Source organism: Boleophthalmus pectinirostris, unplaced genomic scaffold (assembly GCF_026225935.1).
Source record: "Boleophthalmus pectinirostris isolate CB_2022bp ecotype Guang Dong unplaced genomic scaffold, ASM2622593v1 HiC_scaffold_23, whole genome shotgun sequence".
NCBI classification, from domain to species: Eukaryota; Metazoa; Chordata; class Actinopteri; order Gobiiformes; family Gobiidae; genus Boleophthalmus; species Boleophthalmus pectinirostris.
In genome coordinates, this window is record NW_026571207.1 from 9,353,951 (window position 1) to 9,379,535 (window position 25,585).

A 25,585-nucleotide genomic window follows, 5' to 3' on the forward strand; every position below is an offset into this window, starting at 1 on the left:
GTGTAATGCATTTTTTCAGTTTTCTGGATTTTTTAAAATAGTTACAGAAACATTTTCACTGCACTTTACAATTGAAAATAATAACAAGATGTTGTTGTTGTTGTTTTTTTTACATACACAGAAATTACTTGATTTAGGACAGTGGACAAATTAGCAGAATGGCTTTTATCAACATGACGTAGCTTTAAAATTTATCATCAACTATGAATAAATCAAAAATATTCCTTTTATGTTTTTGAAATATACAGAAATATACACAGTGTTTGTATCAAATGTCCCCTTTAAACACGTTACCATAATGACAAGAGGAGGAGCCCAAACTATTTCAGAAATTTAGTATCACAATCTCAATATGGAGATGGTAAAAGGAGCTCGCTGTATAAGATTGTACATTTGTTTGTTAAAAGGATGTATTTTTATTGTGGCATTGAAATGCGTAACAAGCTATTTCCTTTAAAAATTGAAGTCAGGTGTAACACAAATTTATTTTTCCACAAGCTAAGAATAAATCAAAGTGTGTGTCCTCACCTATAGAGCAGTCAGCCCCGGTCCAGTTGGCCTCACACACACACGTGCCGGTCTCTGTGCTGAAGGTGCCGTGGCTGGAGCACTGCTCAGGACACGTGCTCTTCAGGATCTCACAATTGACTCCGCCCCAGCCCGGGTTACAGTGGCACTCCCCGTGATGACAGGCCCCGTGCCCAGAGCAGGTGGGGTCCACACAGTCCACTGAGGAGAGATGAGAGCACTTTAAATACTCTGACATGAACAAGAGGGAGCAGGGAACACTCCGCTGCAGCAGACAGCCACAGTCACACACATCAGGAGTGCAGCTCTATAAACTCTGTAAACTATAAATGCTTCACCACTACAGTCTATCGATCCTTTTACACAACCCTATCATTCACCTCAGCAAAGGTGGAGTGGAGTTTTCATCTTATAGTGCACTCAGACTCTTCCTTTTCCTGAACCTTAAAGCAACTTTATTTTCTGAGCTATGTAGGCAGAATGTCAGCCATGGCTCAGTGTTAGTCCACCAACTATCGAATGACCAGTGTTCAATCCTCTCTCTCACCAGGGCATATACGTTGGTGGTTGTTGGACGAAGTATTTGTGCAGACTGGCAACCTGACTTAGTAGCTAGGCCATAGAGTGTGGGCTTATGCCAAGCTTGTAAAAGACAATATAACTTTAAGGCATTATCGTTTATTTAGTTTAGTGTGTTTGTTGCAAAAAGGAAATTGAATTGACGTGGCAATTCTGACTAAATAAAATGATAGGCCAAAAGTAAAAAAACAAACAAACAGGTAGCTTGGTACTAAATTGTATGAGAACTTAATGATGATGATTTATTTAATGCCACAAAATTTAATTTCCTTTGTAATGGCTGACCATCAATGTCATTGTGATTAATGCAAGACTGTAGTGGTACAACCAGGTATGCCTGTGCAGAAAAAGAGTGCTCCTCCAATAAGTACCGTATGTACTTTCTAATTACTAACAATCTATATACTTTCAAAACAACTCTGTTCTATATTTGACAAAAAACAAATCTATCTGTAAGTTTTCCCTGTACACTGGTAGTTATTTCCCACCCACGTGGCACCTCCTCCTCTGGAGTACATTATAGGCTATGGCAATATACTGACAGCATAATTATGCACATTACAGGCCCCACAAAAGGAGCACAATTAGTGTCGGGATAGATAGAATCAATTACCATTAACTATTTGGACCCACTTGTTGCTCCAGGTTAGTAATTGCCAATTATGGACAACATAATCAAGCCATTACTAACAGGGCATCATTTGCAGTTTCCTATGGAGCTGATTGTTGTATTTCCATATCTGCTGAAAATGGTATTGATTCTTCACCTGGGCCACTTCATCAAACACGCGGCCTCCTCCTGTTTGTGTTTCCACCATATCACTTCACATAAAGGAAAACCACAACATATTTATTCTGCGAGCTCAATAGTCTTTACATAGGAGTCCGCTGACCCGAGCATGCAAATGTGAGCTGATAATTGCCTTTTGTCATGGTGCAGATCGATAAAGTTAAACATAGTAAAGTGGAGGGGGAGGGCCAGCAGATCCCGAGGGGAAGTGTTCTGTGCGCTTTCAGTAAAGACAAAGCCGTGTTATTGACTCATTGATTGTACAGGTGTCCTCATCTGTAAGCGTTTGAATGAACTTTCACACAATCTGTTCCACCTTCACACGCACAGCTAATATATACACGTATCAATACCACATCGGCTGCATTATCCGCTTGGTGGAGTTGAAAACCGCTATTGTTTCAGCATTAGACTGCCTGTCCCCCTGAGGGTAGAACAGAATGTTGTGCTCTGGTGCATTGGGACTTGTGTGTTGTGATCATAGCCAGTATATTTAAAAGTGGACTAAGGGACACAGTACTGTTCGGCTCCAGCCACTGAAGCTAATCAAGGCTTGTAGTTATAGCGGCTAGTCCCATGAGGTTCATTTGGTCTTCTGATAATTTATGTTATTAGGTTCTTTTTTCAGACCAAGAATTTGTTTTCATACCTGAGTCACCGCTTACTAGTGGTCTTCCTCAGAGTGGTCACGTGATGCTGCTGTGACGCATCTGGTCAGCTGATTTTAAAAGGTTTTTGCACTGTCTTTCTACCGGTGGAGGCAGGATGACAGCGCCATCTGCAGTCCGACTTCCTCAGGACAGTATCCCAGGTGTGTGAGAGTAAAAAATCCCCTTGTCCTGGTTTATAGTCTTGACCACTCTGAGGAAGACCACTGATGAACAGTCGAAACTGTCTGGTATGAAAACAAACTCGGTCTGAATAAAGAACCTAATAACATAAGTTATAGCGGCTAATTTGGAGCAGAGTGCGTGTTTCATGACAATCAAAGAGTCAATCCGGAGCTAGGTTCTTAAAGACACTTGCCATTTCCTGCTTGTATCATTGGTTTGGCAAAGGGCGCTCAGCAAAGGCTCAATAGCTGTCAATCAAAGTGTTATTATAGTTCATACTTTGATTTACAGACAAAAGAGCAAAATAAAAAAACACTAGTGGTTTAAAAAGAACATTTTTAGGTCAGAATGACAAGCCTGACAGCAGCAGTTAGTAGAGAGAGTAGCGCCGATTTTCAATAGAAAGTAAATTAGAGTCAGAGTAAATGGAGCCAAATCGCAGCCATGCCTATTTTCTATTCTAACTACGTTTGTGATGGTGGTTACCTTGGTCACAGTTGATCCCCTTGTGGCCGGTGTTGCACACACAGTTGCCGGACACACAAAGTCCGTGGCCCGAGCACAGAGGGTCGACGCACTGGGACAGGGGCACGTCACACTCTGTGCCCTTCCAGCCGCTGTAGCACTGACAGCGCCCCCTAGTGTACTGGCCATTACCGCTGCACAGGATCGGACAGGCGGCTATAAAATAAACAAAATGTGTCAGACATTATTTGTTTTTCAATTTTCAGAAAACACAACACAGAAAAAGGGGAAAAAAATCTAATACAAAGTTTTTTTTTCCCCCCCCTGCATTTTATATATCTATTGTTATCCTTGAAAGTTGGTTCATTCTGTCATTCATTTCTTAGTGATAACTTTTTTCCCTGCCAAAAGTACAAGTTGTGTGTACTTTAATCAAACCTTAACCTTAACCTAGTATTTCATTTGAACATTTGTTTTTTGTGCTGCAAATTTTTGTGGTCTATCCTATGAAAAGCAACCGTATTCTCTTATAATACTGTACCACCATTTCTCTATTTTGTGCCTCATAGAATCCAGTCCCAAGACAACACTGTCAACTCTGTGTGTGATAGCAATTACAGCCGGTTGTGTCCGTTTTGTTCTCTGAATGTATGGGCACATGGTTCATTGATGGGCTAAAACGTGCTAAAAATAACAGCTTTTCGCTTCCTGTCGGCGAGTTGACTTTGAGCGCACGGCTTGTGTATAAATGTGTTAACGGATCACCAAACAGATCCATGTGTGACAGCTGGTGCCATCTGAACCTCCTCATACCCACGGACCCCGGGGACAGGCCTTCTGCGCAGAGGAGCCCGCGCCGAAACAAGGAGAGGAAGCTTTTGTCAGAGCATAAACAGTGACATTTTTAAAAATAATAATCTATGCTCTGTATAGTGGAAATGGTTTAAATTCTGCAAAGATCTGCTCAAGACTTCTTTTTAAGTTGTTTTGGTTAGTTGAGGTGTGCATACTTGATGCTTTTTTCAGGCAAAATTGTATTTTTACTACTTACCAAATCTTTTTTTTTTTTTTTTCCAGCGCTGCCTTATAGCTTTTTAGTTGCAACTTTTCAGAAGACACCAGAGACAACATCTGTGAGGAGTTTTCAGTTCACTGGAAAGTGAGTCAGGTGCAAGGAAAGTTGACAGGAAAATAATGTTCATATGTCCTGGGACTACTGTTTTTCACACTTTTGAGAAGAATTATATTTTGTCAGTTTTATAATGATATTTTATATTTTTGAAGGTTTTCAATATTCAGTGTGGATTAAAGTTGTACTGCTACATACATGCAAGTCACAAAAGGCTTATATTGGCCTACGGATGTTATATGACTGTGCATGATTATTGTGTGAAGAAATATTAACACAATTTTTAAATCTGATTTTGAGATTTTGTCTATACAACACATCCCAGACTAACTCAAACTGCAAATGCTATCTATTAAACTATTAACTTATATATAATTTTTATGTTGCTGCTACCTAACTTTGAATTTCCTTCAGGATCAATAAAGCATCTGTCCATCTATCTTTTACGGACAGACGTGTTGTGTTCCTCTGTTTGTGATGGAACTGTATTGGCAAACAAAGAACTAAAGTGATTTTAATTTGACTTTAAAATGGATAAACTTTCACATCCCTTTAACAAAGCGTGGATATACCTCTGGAACAGTACGGCCCTATGAATCCCGGAAAGCAGTGACATGATCCGGCGACGCACTCTCCGTTCCCATAACAGTTGTGAGTGCACTCGGTGACAGATTCTGCGAAAAGACAGAGAAAAGCAAACTATTAATACCTCCCATTGTCACATTAGACCCAACATGCAACAACTCCTGTTTCATAAGGTCTGACAAGTGTGCGCTTTAAAAATACTGCACGCACTAGAGACAAGTTTCTTTTCCCTGCTGACAAGAATCGGGGCTTTCTGAGCACCCCTTATCTGCGCAGGCATACATTTACAACTATTTGTCCATGTCCCACTAAGGTCTAAGCCTGCGTAGCATCCCTGACGCTCTGCTAAGCCTCGCTAAGTAAAAACCACACAAGCATTTGAAACCAGACCAAATAATTCCGTTTCCTTGACACATTCGGCTGCGATCCTGTCTCCTTAGCTTGTGAATGACTGCCCTCCAAAGCCACGCAATAGGCCAAGTGTTTACTGCAGCAATCCTCCCGGAGCTGAAGTTAATCTGACATATCCGAAGCAGACATCGCAAAGTTTTGTTCAGCAGACCATCGCTCATAAAGGGGAAAACGCCCTTACAGTAAAAATGTCATATCTGAACGTGATTAAAATGAGTTGAAATATATCAGAATATTAGTCAAGATTTGATGAATTAGGTTTAATTTATTATATGATATACAATTAGGGGTAGGTCTGAATGATTAAGGGAAAATATTGAATTGAGGGGTTTTTTTGTTCTTTTTTTCATTTTGTATGAATCGTGTTTTTTTGTGTGTGTGTTTGTGTGTGTATAGGCAATAGACTACACCAGCAGTTCCAGTGTCTCCTGTGCAGTGGCCCCCATCAAAGTGACGATCACACAGGGCCCTTATAAACTGTTTACACTACATATAAAAGAAAGTGTACCGTATTTTCCGCACCATAGGACGCGCTCTTAAGTCAACCCCATCAAAAAACGACTGCAATTCCCAAAATCTAGGGTGCCCTATACACAAATCCACTCGGGGGTCCCAGCACAACTTCAGTAAACAACAAAGCCGCACCATTCGCAGCGCACGCAAACACACACGGAGCAGACAGCGACTGCGCAGTAAAACACACTCACAGCCACACTCATCACTCCACACGGATGAGGAACGGAACAGAGGAACGAAAAGCGAGTGCAATGTGCCAATTCGATCCACAACTGAACAACTGAGTCACTGTGAACACGCCAACAATCCAGCGGTCCCAGACAGCACCCTCCCTACGCCACAATTGAACAAAGCCCAGAGTCACCGTGAATGCGACAAACAAAGTCCGACTGACCCATCGAACTGTTGTGTTTTGTTTAAAGTCCGGTACGGTTTATATGTGAAAAAAGTTCGAAAATAGACCATTCTATGACAGAGCGCCTAATAATGTGGAAAATACGGTAATGTTTCAGATTAGATGTATATATATGTTAAAATCTTGTGAGCTTTATAGTAACATAAAGAAATAAGAAATATCTTGATTTAAAACTCTGTTTTCTTTCTTGCTTACTGTGTGGAAAAACCTTTGGGTGATCCTCCAGCAACACCTCTAAAGCCCCTCACTTCAGAAACCACTAGACTAGATATTCTAATTTAACATAGCAATAAAACAACAACTGAGATCCCAATTGTGAATACCCACCTCTGCCTACAATATTTAACTTAAAAAAATACAAGGCCAGTTAGGTAAGTGTAATTTACTTCTCTCATTGAAAAATCCTATAGAGAATAAGGACTAAAAAAGGCTAAGTCCAACAATGATCCAACAATAAATGAGCAAATGTTCTAAATTCAAATAATTTTAACTAGTTACTACTGGCTAGTTCTATTTTTTTCAATGCGCAGTTAAACTTTTTTTTTTATTTTTTGGAGAATCGCGTGGCTTGTACGGAATGTTCATCGAGCTAGGGCAATTTTGGCCTCCCGCGTCAATAGCTTCATATTTGTAGGCCAGGATCAATGGAACCCCCCAAAGGAAATAGGAAAGGAAAAAACATTAAAGTGTGAGAAATTTCACAGACTTTTGACCAATGGAGAAGAGGAAAAGTGGGATCAATGAGCGGTATGGGCTGTGTTCTGACGCTCAGCACAATAATCCACTATATCTGCTGCCAGGCGCACACTTCGAGAAGCTGCAGTTTTCTAACAAACACTCAATACATTTATTCCCACCACATCCTTGTTCCTCGATGCCTGAATGTTATGTTACAAACTGTTTATGAAATCAGCTCACTTTCAATTTTGGAGACTCTCTGCAGATTTGGCATAAAAGTTTGATGTGCTGGAGTTTGTTACACTGTCATAGAAGTAAGGTTTTTTTTTTTTTTCATTCTATCCAAAGATGAAAGAGCATGTACTGCATGTTACCTATAGACACATCTATAGTTTCCAAACTTTTTTTCTTATCCTACAGAGAATTGTAAAACAAACTTTTTGGGAAATTTCTACTGAGTTATAACATTGTTCTCTGATCATTATATGTCATCCATGGATGTTTGAGAGATCTAGCATTCTCCTCTGGCAACTCACCAAAAACTAAACTGGACCTAATTAAACATTTTTAATATGTTATTTTAGCATTTTCATACTAACAAAAGGTAAAATGATGATCTAAATATGTTATATGTTAGCAATTAATACCCCATCGAAGTTAAATACTCCTTCTTTAAGTGAACTAACATAAAATCGATTCCTCCTTTAATTAGGGAATTTATGTAAACTTCTAATTTAACTAGGCTGAATTATGTTCCAGATTATAATTGGACAGTTTAAATATCAGTGTTTTAATTTTATAGGTTCACTTGAGGCAACACATTTGTATAACTTTTCTGGTGGAGGGTCCCTCAAATGCTTTTCTCCATGGAGATGTTATTGTTTTATCATGTTTCACAGTATGGGATTAATCCTTTCTATTTTCATGGAGACCAAACTAGACCAAGGTGACCCTGCTCACACTCAGAATGTCTGTTTTTCTAGGTACTATTGAGCTATAAACAACAACTGTAATTTGACAAATGTAAAGTACAGTTGTTTAATGTCATACTGTGGAATATTCCAGGCAGAGCAATGATGTATCCATAAAGTATCACAAGCAGGTGATGGACCCTAGGGCTGCTCGATTACGGAAAAAAAAAAAAAAAAAAAAAAAATCATTATCATGATTATTTTGGTCAATACTGAAACCACGATTATTCAAGTTTTTATTTTTTAGTTACACAATGCATTTATTCAGCATTTCTTTCTCAAAAAAACTCCCACTTTCTTATTAATAATTTACGCCAAACTTTCACACTGAAAATAAATACAGGCTACAAATGTGAAACTTAGAGCAGTTTTGTGATGTATAAAAGATAAAATGAATAAAATATTCTTCGAACTTGAAATAAGGCATAGAAAGACATAAATGTACCCAAAACAAGATATATATCCAGCTGTTCTACAACCTCTACATTTAAAAAACTAAATAAATAGACTTATTTACACAAAATTTTTCCCAAAATAAACTTATGTTCTTATATATAAATAAGCTTTATCGTTTCAACTCAATTATATGAGTTTGGAGATCGTTTGACACGTAAATCTAATTCGCAATCAAAATTCAATTAATTGCACAGCCTTATTAGCCAGGCTGGCGCCACCTAGTGCCTCCTCTCAATTTTATTTTTCTCCAGCGACTAGGTCAGTTATCGGAATGCACTAGACAGTTTGCAAGCACCCCAGAAGTTGTAGACCACGCAACAGCCAATCAGCAAAGAGCTGTGAAGCCGTGACTGGGTCCCTTTTGTGATACAGCACAACAGTAAATAAAGCGTTGAGATGGACGTAGACGAAGCCATACATTCTGTGTTGGCAACGATTCTCAAGACCGAGGATTTAAAGCCGGAACAAAGAGAATGTTTGATGAATTTTATCAAGGGGAAAGACATTATTGCCCTTCTTCCTACTGGATTTAGCGCATTACATACATCACGACTGTATAGCAGCGATTGGTTAAATAAAAAAGTATCCGCCTACCATCGAGCGAACGGATCCTAATGCTGCAAGGTCAGACAGTTGCCACAAAGTGAAACCAGCTGATAAATCAAGCTACAACCAAAAAGTTACATAGTGCACCTTTAAGTTGTTCGCATCTTTGGAGAGGTGAACTCTTTACTAAAGGTTTTTAATGTTCTTTTTAAATAGGACTGTATGAAGGCAAGACATTTTGTTCTTTGTAGAGGTCCTTATATCACTGTGTGTGTAATCCTTCAGTCAGCCAAGTAGGTCCACAGTCTACTTACTACAGACATTATATAAACTAACTAGCAACAGTCATTGTGATTTGCTAACCGGGAACATTCAAACTGCAATTTTTGCATGATTGCAATTAGTACTAGTCCAACGTACTTCAGTATAATTAGCCAATTTAAGTAAGTTTGACCTCTAAAGCAATTACAGTGTTTAGTATGTAATAATGTGAGTCTATACACTGCTTCTACATTCTTCTTTCTCTTTCTAATACTCAATTATGAGGCAGCTCTAGCCTGTCCTTCCTGTCTGGATATTGCATGGAGATTCCTGTTTGGCCTTATCTGTCACGCGGTGCATCACCAAAGCAAACAAGACAGTGCTCAGGGCCGGACCTTGATGCAGTCCCACCTGCACCTTGGACTCCTCTGTCAACAAACTTGGTCCATTCTCCCAGACAATAATTCCGCTCCTCTTTGGCTTCTGCTCCTATACTTTACTAAATCCACAAAGACACAACATAGACAGCAACACTGCATTTAAAATAACTTTTTCAGATTACTAATCTTGTTTTCACTGTTTATTTAGTTAGTCTGTGTAGACCTTTTGGTCTTGTTTCAATAATAATTTGTCAATGGAGTGAGATAACCTGATTTTCATGTAAAATCTTTTGCCCCAGTACAGTAGATTAGGCTACATTGCAAAACATATGTTGTATATGAGACCACTATGTGCAGCCTGCATCAAATTATAAAGTCTTTTTTACACATCACAGACCGCATGGACTGTCCCTCCTCCCGTATGTCTCCCGGTCCACGCCTCTAAACCAGAACTAAAACAGAACTAAAACCAGGACTAAACCAGGAATAAACCAGGTCTAAACCAGGTGTAAAACAGAACTAGAACCTGGACTAAACCAGGTCTAAACCAGGTCTAAAACCAGGACTAAACCCGGTCTAACACCAGGACTAAAACAGGACAGGATATAAAACCGGTCCGTGGCGCAAAAAAGGTTGGGGACACTGGTATAGCTAACACTGTGGCCATACTGGCTTGTAAAAGCCTGATCCCGTCAGATCTCTGAAGCTCAGCAAGGCCTGGCCTGGTTAGTACTTGGATGGGAAACCACTGGGAAAATCAAGTGACACAGTGGGGCACCAGAGGGAATAACTGTCATTGTGTCCTTAGGCAAGACACTTCACCCACATTGCCTAGTATGAAAGTGGTGTGTGCGTGAGTGATGGTGGTGGTTGAAGGGACCGATGGCGCCGATTGGCATGGCAACCACGCCTCTGTCAGCCTGTCCCAGGGCAGCTGTGGCTACAATAGAAGCTTACCATCGCCAGGTATAGAGTGAATGGGTAATGTTGAATAATGATCTGTAAAGCGTCTTTGTGACAAAAATGTCTGTGAAAAGTGCTATATAAATAAAGATTTACTTACTTACTTAATGTTGGTGAACATGCTGTTTTAGCAGTGTGAAACCACAAAACTAACTTGTCAAATACGGCTAGAGACATTGATAAACCCTGCATATTTAGGGGTTTCTTGAATTCTTCTCTCACATGTGGTAATACAGGAAGTGCTGTACTGTGTTTTTAAACTCCATACACCTTCACTAGAATCATTTGGACAATTTCAGCCCTGGAGTTGCCCATCTCTATGAAACAAAACATTAAAAGGTAGATGTTAACTTGAAACCTACCCACTATATGATTTCACAAGCTGGAGAAGAGCATTTTGACCTTTGGAGATGTAGCCAGACTAAAACAAACAAAACACAACTCCTGGTATGTTTTTGAGGAGATAATAAAACTATAACATGACTTAGAGCTCACAAGAGTAAATTTAGCACAATATTGGGCTTTTGACTGAAAAGTCGAACCTTACAGAACAAAAAACAAAGCCGTCAGAAACAGGTAAAGACATATGCACACTTACAAAATAAATCAACATGAGTCAAAGATACTCAAAATAAATATTCTGAATCCAAGTATCTTTAACTCATATATTATACATCGTCTGTTTGTGCAGTGTGCCGCTCTACCAGCACCCCAAGGCAAATATTTATATTTTTGTGGTAAGAAACTTTACTGCTGTTCACTAAAGCCTTTAGCATAGCTTCCTCTACTTTTTCCCATAATTTAAATATATGCTCCTTAAGCATCTAATGACTGTATTTGTCTAGAATTGCCATTTGTCTTATTTGCCCTTCTGCTAGATTGCTATATGTGACTGCAGTTAGGTATTTGCCTTCCTGTCTCTTTATCTTTACGGCCAAATTACAAGAAAATACGCATGCATAAAAACTTACAAGAGCTTTACAAATCGCTGACTTAAAACTTTGGGGGGATGCTATATTAATTTCTGTCTGACTAATCCGAAATAACACCATAGCCTCCAGTCTTTGAGGTCAGATAAAGTTTAAACAGTTCTTGACAGTTAATTTAGGCTCTGTCTTACCCTGGATGATGGTGTTGTAGGACACAGCCTCCGAGCTCTTGCCGTCGTTATAAAAGGCCAGATGCCACACCCCTGAGTCCATGTATTGAATGAAGCCGGCCTGGTGCACGCTGACCGGGTGCTCCAGTCGTGCCCTTGTATCCGGCTCGCTGGCAGACCGATGTTCTTTAGCGATGAGCCGGCTGCCGTCTAGGAGCTCCACAAAGTCATACTGGAAAACACAGATAGAGATGAGGTTAAGTAACTCTTATGGTACTTATTATTGAAGATTCCAGTTATTTGTATGATTAGCTCTAGATTTTTGATGGCAACATTAACTTTTGAGATGCAAAAATGTTACATACTGTGGCTTTAGCATGCACTGTCCCTGAAATAAATCAATAATACAAACTGTAGAAATACTGGCTGATTCTGAGTCAAATGCAACCTGCTAAAATGTGACTGGATTTTGCGGTGTGGATGGTGGATGCTCAAGGTACGGAAGCCAGGAGGACTCATAACAAACGCAAACTCCGGAACAAATATAAACGCGACAACACGACAAAAAGACACAACAAACCAAAAAAAAAGACAGAACAGAAGTGATCGCGGGACTCTATTTTCCGACGGACCAAGCGAAGCGTTAAAGGGTCAAGCGGGAAGTGAATGGGAAAGTTGAAGAAGAACAAGAATGTGAAAAGTAAAGGAATGGAGAAGTGAACAAACTTGGAAACATAAGTAAAAGTAATTTATTGTTTTGTGGCCAGGATCGATGTCACTGCCTGACCATTGGTTGGTCCATTGGAAAATAGAGTCCCGTGGTCACTTCTGTCGTGGCTTTTTGTTGTGTTGAGGCTAGGGATGTCATAATAACCGAAAAATCGTAAATATACAATAATATCGTGGACCATCACAATATATCGAATTACAAGTCTCTTTGCTTAAATTAAGAGTTATGGTGCAGCAATAGCTAAAAAAGACAGAGGGAACTACATAGACCATGATCCTTTGCTCCATTTCAGTGTAGACTACAAGAAGAAATAACAGTTCTAAGCACTTTTATGTCTTAGTTCTTTGGATTTAGTCTTGTCAAGGCATTTTAAGAGGAAAAAGTAGCATGTTAACAGTTTTAGCTGTTTAGCCACACAAAATATCACAATATATGTCGTACCGTGAGATGTATATCGTGAAAATATTGTACCGAGAGATCTGGACATTGTTACATCCCTAATCATGAGCCTCCCCACCATATCGTGAGCTTTCCCAAGATATCGCAATAAATATCGTACCGTGAGGTTCATACCGTGATGATATTGTATCGTGAGACTTGGATATCGTCACACCCCTAGTTGAGGCTTTTTGTTGTGTTGAGTTGTTTGCATTTGTGTTGTTGTGTTTGTATTTGTTGCGGCGTTTGTGTTTGTTATGAGCCCTCCCGGCTTTCGTATCAAGACAGAATATATTGATTAGTTTTGAGCCACCGACCCAAAGTATGATGGGTGTTTACAAACTACATTGTGCACACAGATTTTTAAGTAAAATAATGTAAAACCTGAAAAGCCGTACAACTCTCTATTCTCCTGCGTATTGAACACTTTACATGCCACTCCAAAACTCATTTCAGAGGTAATGAGAGCAGAACTCCTGAGAAGTCTTAATGCAAGCCTCTGTCGGAGCAGGTCTGTGTTCACAGTAAATATTGCACTATGATAAATGTTGATTTTTCACTGTCAGTTATTTGACTTGTAGACGCTGTTTGGAGAGCTGTTTGTATGCTGATGAAGCCGATATGGCTCTGGGGCAATTTCTCTAAAATGTTTCAAAAAATAGATAATGTTAACTGTGATGGCAGACGCACTTGGGCGGTGCGCGCTGTGTAATCTTGTAAATGAACTTGGATAACACTGTGTAAATGCATATATTTAAATGTTTGGATACCTGCATGAAATTTCAATACAAGTCTCAAGTTTAGGAAATAGAAAAAAATTGGCAGTCATGTCACAACTAACAATGACATCTTGTTTTACATAAAAAGTGAAGGAGTGTGTATTGCTGGGGCAGTATACAGATACAGGAAAGCATATGAAAGTAACAAGTATGAGAAGGTTTATTTCATAGCAGATCTTGGCATGTGTCAGGCAAGAGTAATGACATACACAAACTTTGTTATCAGTCTCTGTTGAGTTTGTTACATTTTTTAAGTTCTTAAGTTTTAAGTTGAGAATGATGTGGACTTTAATACTAGCCAGACTGGCATCACCTAGTGCCTCCGGTCAATTTCATTTCTCTCCAGCAACTAGGTCAGGAATCAAAATACAATAGACGGTTTGTAAAAACCCTGAAAGTGCAAGTTTGGACACCAGCCAATCAGCGAAAAGCCATATATTCAGTGTTGTTAATGATTCCTGAGATCGAGGATTTAAAGTCAGAATAAGAGAGACAAGAGAATGTTTGGTGAATTTCATCAAGGGGAAAGATGTTATTGCCCTTCTTCCTACGGGATTTTTGAAAAGCTTAATATACCAGTTAGCCCCATTAGCGGCACATTACATACGTGACTACCAAATAGCAGCAATTGGTTACATGATAAAAAGTACCCGCCTACTGTTGAGTGAACAAATTCTAAACACTGCGAGGTCAGACAGTTTCTACGAAGTGAAACCGGCTGATGAATCAGGCTACTTTAATACTTCTCCAAATGCAAAAAAGACCTGATTCACCCGGAAAGAGATAGAGATGTTTAATTTTTGTGCCTAATGCCCACAGACACATTGGTATATCCTCACCCCTCAGTCTCAAACAAAAGTTTACTAAAATATGTCATTTGACATATGACATTTTTGTTACATATAACATTTGTTTTGCTTACTAGTGCTGAGATATCCTTGGTAGCTAATCCTTTGCTGTGTTTGGTGTGAAAAGTCCCCATGGTGAACAGAAGATGTATGTTCAGAGTCAGACTGTGTCATGTTTGGTTAGCGTGAGCCACTGGTTCATGCAAATATGCATGTATGATGCCTACATTGTCGCTGTAATACTACATTTGTAACATAATGGCTACAATCTATGTGAGGAAAAAACTATACTCTTTTAAATTATGTACAGTATTTTAAGTCAGAGAATAATAAGAATGAACAGCTTCATTGTGCAGAGCTAATTTCCACCCTGAATTTAAATTTTAAATTCAAGTTCATATCCAAATCCAAGAGCTTGACATTTTAGACTGATGTTAAACCAACAGAGGTTTCTAGAAGTAAAATATAGAGTTCCTTCATAGGTATTGAACGCTCTAGTGTGATAAATATATTTACCAGTCATGCCCCAGCAGCTTATCGACTTGTCCCACGGTTCTTTTTCTGTTTGACACATCTAACACTAACAGTAACACAGAGTTTTTCACATTCAATCTAACGGGTAACGTTAACTTTTCCACGTTCAATCCTGACCCATCTATTTTTAACAACTGCGAACAGGGTAGTTTGAAAGGTTGTATCACTTCTTGTAACTAACCAAAGAGCATAAAGATGATAAACCGTGACTATAGTGAGCGTTGTTAGTGCACCTGCTCCACACCTGAGCCTGTGTAGGAGCCTGTGTGAGTGTATGTGTGTGTGTGATCCTGTATATGAGCTTGTGTGTGAGCCTGTGTGTGTGTCTGTGCCTGTGTGTGAGCCTGTGTGTGTGTCTGTGCCTGTGTGTGTGTCTGTGCCTGTGTGTGTGTGTCTGTGCCTGTGTGTGATCCTGTATATGAGCTTGTGTGTGAGCCTGTGTGTGTGTCTGTGCCTGTGTGTGAGCCTGTGTGTGCCTGGAGCAGAGGGCCTATAACAAAACAGCCTCCCCAACACGAGGCCTCAGACAGACACAGGAGCAGATGTACTGATCCCCACTGCATCGTTGTGTAGAGTGGATGCACTCACTGGCAGCAGCACGCTCTCTTAACTGTGATTTAAATGTGTTTGCGCAAGACTCACTTTTACCATACACGCCACAATTACAAACTCAGGATTAAAGGGTTTTCACGTGCAATGGAAATCAGCGCTATTGGGACAAAAACGATACAATTTCTCAAAATGTCTCAAAATGATCGCCATATACTGCAGTGTCCCAGTTGTAGCCACTCCACCTCAATTAGTCACAGCAAAAACAAAACAAAACAAAGAAAGGTTTATAAGGAATGGAGTGCGTAATTATCCATCCAAACAATATGCTTTGTCATTTTGCCACCACTGGATATGCTGTATTAATAAACATCCACATTAAAACACTTCTAGTTGGATAAGGAATATGTTGTTTTTTTTTTTTTTTTTTTTGTCTACTAATGTATTTTTAAAATTTTTGTAAGCATAATATTATTGCACCAAAACTTGGCGATAGTTAAAGATAAAGGATAATTCATGAGCATCAACTAAATGTACACATATCATGTGAATATGACAAAAATGAACAGTAAGAACAGGTGTGAATTTAATGTGACAAAAAGGTCAATTTTGAATGTAACACTGTATTGGTCAGCAGAGATGACTTAGACCAGTGTTTTCCAAACCTTTGTGACACAAGTCAATAGACATTATCTGTAAATCACAAAATAAAGGTGGATTTGACCATTATTGAACATTAATTAGGATATTTATTGTTGACTGAGTGATTGTGTCTCTCTGAACAATTAGTAGTACTCAAGTTTTAAACAATGAAAAACAGTAACTGAATCAGCAATAAAAGGATCCATAAGTCGTCTATTTGGACATTCAAATCTAGCCCATTTCTTTTTCTTTTCAACATTCAATTGAACCAGCAATACTGGAATAAAATAGCCTGTAGAAATGAATATTGCAGACCGACATGCAGATGGTGACAAGGCAACCCCAAAAATAAACACTTGTGATCCAGTCTTTGGGAAACAATGACTTGAACATGAGAATTATGTCATTAAAATTATAGATATGTGTCAGAATTCCTTTACTGAAGTACATAAATTACTTTATGTTTTATGTTCATTATAAGCTTTGGTGCATTGGAACTGATTTGGACACATATGATGAATCTTCAAGTATACATTGTGCTTACTTTCATGTCCTAATACACAGCAGAAGCCATTGAGTAGACATTTCAAACCCTAAACTCATCACGGCATAGACAAACTACATACAATATGCCCAAATAATGTTTCCATATTGAACTCCCTATAAAACAACTTCATCAATCTCATCTGATGTCGTCTGCCTATAACATGAGTGCTTGCAGATCAAATTCTCCTCACATCTGCGCCTTAGCAAGCGTTTCAAAGCTTTTTACAGCGTATTGTTGCTGGAGGGCGTGCACATTACCTTGGCTTGCTCTCGCCTTGCAGCAGCAGCTGTTTACAGCACAGAGCTCCACAGTGACCCTGCAGAGCTGTGCCTGTCAAACTGCACACAAACAAAGATGGCAGCTGGCTACAGAGGAAAGTTCAGCCAGCGTGTACCTGCCGGGGAACTGGACACAGCCGGCCTTTGTTTCACCGGGAGCCGCTCTGCACTGCAAAGGTACACTTCAAAATGATTCATCCAAAAATGTAGTTGGACTGGACTAATGTTTTCAGTGGACTACATTCAAATAAAATATACCAAAACATAAGGATAAAGGAAAAACTGCATACACTTGGTGGACTTTGTGAGTCATTAGTGCCAGAGATTTTCAAACTGTGGTATGCAACCTTTCTCTAGAGGTAAGTGGAGCATTAAGCAGGATTTTGTTAAACTTTATTCACCATTTTGGCCTTATTTAGTCCTCCATAACAATGTTTGGTCCTATTTTTATACGTGGCTCCACACACAACACACATATGCTTAAATTATTCTACTATTTTTATGTTGTTATTTTGGCTCCTTAAAATAAGATTACCCACAAAGGGTTCATTCACTTAGTAGATATTGGAAATTGTTCTAGTTTAGACATGGTTTAACCCACTTAAGACCTGCATTAGATGAGGTGGTACTTGCTGTGAAAAGTAGCCCCTTTAGGTACAATGGTGTTGATATTTTTATTACATTCTATTAGATATAAAAAAGAAAATGTTAGGAAATGAGTGCTCCTCTGTTTTAAGATGTTACTTAATGTTTAATCAAAATGTTTTCAACTGTATATTCATAGTTTAGCAAAATGAGGACTTTTCATCAATGACAATTTAGGATAATTTGTTTAAAATAGTTATTGCTATGGCAACGGTTCAAATTTTTCATCATTAGTCACATTTTCAGAGGCAATTTTTCTCTATTTGAATGTTGCCTATTTGCTTGGGAGAAACGATAACTTACTTGTCAAAGAAAAAGATTACGAAACATTCTACTCCTAACATAACCCACCTTGTAAGTTTATAAGTTGAATCTAAACAACCCTACAGTGCAGTACTTTAAATTCTTGTGGTGAAGCAGCTCTTGTTTTGGAAACTCATTTTCGCCTCAGTATCCTTATCCCTGCGGACCGGGAGCTCTGAGGGCACGCTGTAATGGTATTCTCGCACCAATCAGCCATGAAGCCAGAAAGTACACTCCAGGACATGTAAACATATCAACAATGCACCGATTCAAGGGCACAGAGCCGCCAGAAAAGCCCAGGGAGAGCCCAGACCTATGTGCAGACAGTGGAGCGTTCCTACCACCATTAGCCAACTTTAGCACATCTTAAGAGCAGGAAAGGATTGATGATATTTTAGTGTTTTGTTGTTAATGGGTCTAGTCACTAATAGAAATAATCAGCTTAAACATCTGTGAATTTATCTTAACCTACGGGGAAATCTGGCCCTTGAACCCCATCTGGAAGTACAATCTGAAAACCACCAGTAGAAAGGCCTAATATTATAGTCAAGTTGTCAGGGTTCCCACTCTTTTTCACTGACAAATTTCAAAACTTTTCTGTGATTTCTGTCATGACCTAAAGTGAATTTTTCATGACTTTACAGCAGCCTACATGTGTCGAATTGAGCATATTTTAGGGCTAAATATGAAATGTTAACCCTTTCCCCTCATCTTATGGTTTGGTATTATAGTTTTTTAACATTCAAAATCCTGTCAGTGCATTTATTGTCGTCTCTTTTAAACAAAAGGCGAATACGTATGGAAATAATCATAGCCTTAATCAGTCACAGAACGCTGTAGTTGCATGAAAGAGATACTAAAATTTCATAACTTTTCCAAAACTTTCATTGAATTTACAGAATTCCATGACTTTTCCACGCCTGGAAAATGACATTTTCAATTTCCATGACTTTTCCAGGATTTCCATGATCGTGGGAATCCTGAGTTAGCCAGGTTTGCACCACCTAGTGCCTCCGCTCAATTTCATTTCAGTGACTTTTCTCTCCAGAGATTAGGTCAGGAATCGGTGTTCAGAAAAAAGTGAAACGAAGTGCGAGTGTGGGCACCAGCCAATCAGCGAAGAGCCATATATATATATATATATATATATATATATATATATATATATATATATATATTCTGTGTTGGCAACAATACCCAAGATTGAGAATTTAAAGCCAGAACAAAGAGAATTAATTTTATCAAGGGGAAAAATGTTATTGTCCTTCTTCCTACGGGATTTGGGAAAAGCTTAATATACCAGTTAACCCCGTTAGTGGCGCATTACATACATCACGACCAAATATCAGCAATTGGTTAAATAAAAAAAAGTACCCGCCTACCGTCGAGCGAATCCTAATGCTGCGAGGTCAGACTGACGGCTGATGAATCAGGCTAACCCTGGTTTTTAGTAAAATTCACAAATTAATCTACAACAGAATGTTAGTTAACAACAACTAACATGCTAAAGCGCACCTCATGATTATCAGACAATAAACCACTTTATTTATATATTAGATATTTTATTAGATCCAGATATTATTATGAGATGCAGGCAGTACACAGTGGATTTTGAGCTGCTTATACAATATGTCTGTAAAGCGGCAGGACAAAGTTTGCTCAGATACAAGGGAATAATTAAATTTAGACCTACCCTTTTTTTTTTTTTTTTAAGAGAAATGACAAAAAAAAAAAAAAAAAAAATTCTAGTGATATGGCATTTGTTTATGGTGTTTGTTAAAGTGGTGCAGTTTGGCATTCTTAAAAGCAAGCTGATGTGTGAACATTCTTACCACAAATTACCCACATAAGCACAACTTGAGCATGAGCACTGATTAATGAAGTTTTCTGTTATTATATCACAATTACATATGAAAAATTACGGCACCCACATGGTGTTTTCTAGCTAATTTGCCAGCTTATGACAAGATGATAGCTTGTTGGCACCAATCGCTCAATAAATAATGTTTGTTCTTACAATGCAAATCATTTATTATCTTGGTATAATTGTGTTTTGAGCTCAGCCAAGCAACTGTGGCCAACTAATTTCCCCTGTGGATTAATACAGTTTTATATTCAAACTTGTGGTGCAACTTTTTAAATTATAAACATTTTATTGAATTGTTTCTAAACTATTCTAATTCCATGCATTCAGTCTAAAAGCACGGATAGAAGGAAGAACATAAGTGGAGAATTTAAACTGCATTTTGCTATTACACAAAGTCAGATCACTGAGAATAAATTAACCCTAACCCTAAATATATATTTTTTTCAGCCGAAATTGTTATCCAATAAATGCTTTCTGTTGAGCATTTTCCATTACCAATATGTATTTGTGTGTAAAAAAAAATAAAAATCTTGCAAGTCCTACAGATATAGTTGTAGAAAAGTTCACAAATGAAAGTTAAAGTTAGCTTTATTGTCAATTTCTTCACATGTACTAGACATACAGAGGAATCGAAATTACGTTTCTATGTAATGCGGAGACGTCGATTGGGAGAGCAAGAGGCTGCTAAGTCTGCACGTAACCATTCAAATCATCATTAATAAAAAAATTTAAATAAATGAATGTTTCACGTTCATAAAAGTTATCTAGCATATAATGTGGTCTTTTTTGATTTGATACAGTTGTGTAAACATAGCCACATCATTACCGTAATTGCTCTTCTATCAATATTAACACCATGGATATAACATATGAAAATTCTATATAGGTCGATACTCATATAAGCTCTGGGATTCCTACTAGTCTAGATCACATTATTTTTGGAAAATTGAATTTATGTTTTTTATCCAGTTGTTAATCTGTGATTAAAAATCACAGAAATAGTTGGGAAAAAAAGCACTACAAGTTCAGAAAACCCATTAAATCAAGATGAAGTTGTGTTGAATTGTAACACAGATCCAGGAAACCTTTTGAACAGAAGTGCTAACATCAGGAAAGCTCACATTAGGGAAGGGCCAGGCCAAGTCAACAGTGTTATTTAAACCAGCGGGCGGGATATTAACCTAGCGGAAGTGCACTCCTTTGTGTTCTTGGCCCAGGGAAGAAGCAATAAAACGGGTCACTCCACAAGCTCCAACCCTGCTGGCCAACTGCACACATCACGATTAGCTGCTGTGAAGGAGCCCGACTCATCTCCATCCAACAATAAGGCCCAATAACAGACTGCAGAGAGGAGAGGGTGGAGGGGACGCTCGGAGCCTGCGAAATATTTGGTAAGATTCAGAGGATTGCCAAGCATCGGACACAAAACATCTCCAAAGAGTAGAGACAAGAAAAATGTATTTGTAAAGGCAGCTCTTTATGATGGGACCTGTATGGTGATATTAGATATGGGATTATACTTTTTGAGATTAAATTGTAAATTGTGTTGATGCATTTTATTGTTGTTGTCAGTGGTGGAGTTAGCAATTAGCCCCATGTGAACTTGAGTTTGGGGCCCTCACTATAATGCGCCATTTTTCTGTTTTAAAAAAAAAATATATTTATTGTCTGTTTTTCCCCATTGTTTTTGAGACACACACATCTGTTTATTTGAATTATGGTCTTATTTAGTTAGGTCGCCTACTCGATAACTAGAACTGAAAGTAGTTTTATTTTTTTGCTTGTTAAATTTTTGTTTACATCCATTACATATAATTATTATTATTTCTCATATGATTATTGCTTAAAAGTAAACTACTCTCATTTAATGTCATACTGAGAGAAAATCTAATTGCTCTGAGGCCTCGGCCATTAGTGGCACTGAGAGTAAATTGGTTGGGGGCCCCTCCAGGTTTGGGGGCCCTAAGCAGCCGCCTACTTTTGCCTAATGGTAGCACTGCCTCTGGTTGTTTTGTCTGAGGCCCTTTTTTAAGATAAGTTCACTTCTGGTGAGCTCCATTTTTACATTTTGTTTTCAAATGTTCAGCAAATATATTTAATGGAAAAACTCTATTTGATTAATGATAAATAAACAGCAAAAAACAAGGTTAAAGTGTAATGTGTGCTAAATTATGACAGTTGAGAAAGTAGTTTATACACTTATACACTTAAAAATAAAAATAATACACTTATTACAACAATATTGAAACAATAAGAATTGTATATAAATCATGCAAACTAAAAACAAGTCAAAATTACTCAAAACAAGAAAAAATATAATTTTTAAGATGCACAATGTAACCTTTCTGGTGGAGGTCATGTTGCCTGCTTTATTGCTTTTGCTTGCAATGTTGTCTCTTTTAAATGTTGTAGAGTGTGTTTAATTATTGTCTTGTATGTATCCTTTAATGTTTTGTCTGGTGTATTTCTGTAGCCCCCTGTCCAAGACAAATTGCCTCTCGAGGACAATTACGTTTATTCAATCAATCAAACCCACTAGGGCAAGATACAGATCAGATCTGTGGAGACAAAGAACATCTCCAAGCAGAGATGAGGAAAAAGTTAGTTTGTCCAAAGCTGTTGGACACTCGACAGAAAATGGAGGAAGTGCGTTTGAGAAAGACTAGAGAGGCTGTTTCACTTAAATGTTGTCTTGTCTACTGAAAAGCGAAGGCGATGAGTAGTCAATATCTCTTATTGGCGTCTTTCATGCTCAGTTAAGTAAATGCATCGATCGGCAGCCCCCCTCCTTCCCCACCTCCCCCTCCAGTACCTGAAGAGAATCTCATTTAGAGCAGGTCACAACGGGCAACGTGTCTGGCATTGACAAGCTTGAGTGTCCATGCCGCAATTGGCTCGGACACAAAAGTAGTGTTGTTAATTAGTCAACCTTTCACTTTGATTTTACCTCCTCTCTTTGTGTTGAAAGTGCACAGCCACTCCCTTACTCCAGTGAGTCCTGTGAATGTTTGTTTTATTTTTTGCTAACAAAATAGTCCTGAGTAAAATGGATCCATCTTGTTCATATTTTGAAGTGTTCTATTTGGATTGATGATGAATAAACAGCAAAACTAAGGTATAATATGTGACAGTAGAGAATATTTGTTCTTGTCATCTGCCAGTGGAGTAAAAAGTGCACTCAAAGCGAAATACTGCACAAATACTATGCTACTTTTATAAGCTACAACCTGGTAGTTTCCATGGAGACGTTATTGCTTTGCCTGGAAAGTACATACATACCGTATTTTTTGGACTATAAATCGTTCAGGAGTATAAGTTGCAGCAGCCAAAAAATGCATAATGAAGAAAAAAACATAAGTCGCACTAGACTATAAGTAGCACTTTTTGGGGGAAATATATTTTGTAAAAGACATTTTATCTTGAAAAGCAAGTTACAGTTACAATAGAACAGAGAACAACAGACTGTTCACGTCACATATGAACAGTTCTTCAGATAACTATAACATAAACAACAGAACAAGTTTACCAAACTCTGTATCTCACTCCAAATCACTAAATCCATTGAATTCTTCATCCTCGGTGTCACTTTTGAGCAACTCTGCGACCTCTGGAACTAAACTAACCATTTCCTCTTCTGCGCTGCTGTCATCAGACTCAGCATCAGTTCCAGTTAGAATTACTCCGGCCTTTCTGAATCCCGACAGGATAGTTTTGGTTGTCACTGAAATCCAGGCTTTGTCTATCCATCCAGTGACTTCCAGGAAAGTTGTATGTTGCACCCTCCTGGTGTCACAAGTTTCTCGCTCACTCCAAACTTTCTTTCTACTGCTCAATTATCATTTTCAGCTGCATATTTCACTACTTGCATCTTGTAATCTGCAAAATATGATTTTCTTTTTGAGGGCATTTGTGTTCAGTCTTCTCAGTTGTCTTTATAAATTTGTTTGAGTTTTAAATTTTCAGTGGTATAGAAGTAATGGTGCGATCGACTGACATGATACACACAGGACAGAGGCTCTTTCTGCAGGAGACATGCACAGTAGAGCCAAGTGACAGTGGTACAGGAGTAATAGGAGCAGCAGATACTGACACACAAGCCTAAAGTGCCCTTTCACGGCTGTCAGTGTGAAAATTTTAATATATAAGCCACACAGTATAAGTCGCAGGAAACACCCAAAACATGAAAAAAGTGTGAATTAATGGAGACAAGCGGGTGGCACTAACAGGCCAAGTGACAGGTGAGGATATTTTTCAAGGTACATTTATTTTATTTATTTATTTATATTAATTTTTATCTGTTATTTAACACATGCAAGATATAAGTTTAATGCTATACTGAGGAACATTCAAGGTAATGCAACACCATCGCCATAGAGACAAGCTGGCGATGTATGCACTATAGCAAAAAGTAAATTTAAGTTAGCTGTTGAAGCAATAGTAAGAATATCCACCATGCTAACAAAAATACTAAAATGATGTACTCACCGAAAAGGTTCGTCTTAAGATCATAAATGCATACCATTCATATTATAATACAAATTTTGCATAACACTGCTGAAAACCCTGAAGTGCACCCTGCCCGGCACTGTGTCACTCACTTAGGACTTTGTACCCTCACAAAGTGTCCCTAACTGTCTCCTCTTGAATGAAGCCCATCTTTACAAGCAGAGAATGTCAAGAAGGTGAGGCTAAGAGCTTTCACAGTCAAGTGTGCTGGAAAATAAGGCATGTCTGAGTGCTTCCATCAGCGCGCCACACTTTGGACAGTCCACATGCCCACAAACGCCATTCAAGTGACACAGACATTTTAGAAACATTGCAATTTGCAAATGGCACAAAATCAATGAATGTGAATGTTGTCCACGTCAAACCAAGTAACAAAAAACAGAGTCTATTTCTTGAAAAACATTATTATCTACCATCAAATAGGTCCAATCGCGTTTTGTTTTTTCACAAATTTTAAATCTATACTACAGAAAGTTGACTCTTGTGAGATTTAAGCATGTCAGAATGTTGTTACCTCCTCAAAAACAAACCTGGAGTTGTGCTTTGTTTCATTCACACATGTTTGAGTAACCCTTTATTATTAATCACTCTACATCTCCAAAGCTCAAAATGCTCTGTTCCACATTATGATGTCATGAAGCTACCTTTTACCTTTAGTTCAGTAGAAATTGACAATTCCAAGGCTGAAATCCTTCAAAAGACTTGCCAAAGCCTAATCCCGTCAGATCTCAGAAGTTGAGCAAGGCCGGGCCTGGTTAGTACTTGGATGGGAGACCGCTGTGAAAATCAGGTGCCACAGGAGGGTGCCAGTCACAAAAACTGTCTTTGTGTCCTTAGGCAAGACACTTCACCTACATTGCCTAGTATGAATGTGGTGTGTCCGTGAGTGATAGTGGTAGAGGAGGGGCCGACTGCATAGATTGGCAGCAGTATTTTACCATCACCGAGTGTGGAGTAAATGAATAATGATCTGTAAAGTGTCTTTGAGTGTCCAGAAAAGCACTGTATAAAACTGATGCATTATTATCTGGCACTAAACACGGGAAGTCAGCGTTTCATATTCATGCAGCTAAAACCTGGAACAGTCTTCCTGAAGATGTGAGACAGGCCTTTACTTTGACGCCGTTTAAATCCAGGCTCAAAACGGTTCTGTTTAGCTGCATATGACTGAAAGGTTTTCATTTTTCATTCCACTTTTTTCTCTCTAATTTAATGTCTCTCTCACTTTTTAATTTTATGATGATTATTTATGTCTTGATTTGTTTTTATTATAATTTTAATGTATTTCTTATTCTGTAAAGCACTTTGAATTAC

The 25,585-nt window shown here is 38.4% G+C and overlaps 1 protein-coding gene and 1 pseudogene across 1 annotated transcript in view; one reads left to right on the forward strand and one right to left on the reverse strand.

The window, feature by feature from the left end:
• si:dkey-237h12.3 (teneurin-3) overlaps window positions 1-25,585 on the reverse strand; it is a 338,669-nt gene that overhangs the window by 147,153 nt on the left and 165,931 nt on the right. The window contains 4 exon segments of the mRNA XM_055159618.1: window positions 529-729; window positions 3,217-3,411; window positions 4,897-4,998; window positions 11,627-11,837. Of these exon segments, the coding sequence (XP_055015593.1) occupies window positions 529-729; window positions 3,217-3,411; window positions 4,897-4,998; window positions 11,627-11,837 (709 nt within the window).
• On the forward strand, window positions 10,199-10,316 carry LOC129410785 (5S ribosomal RNA; annotated as a pseudogene).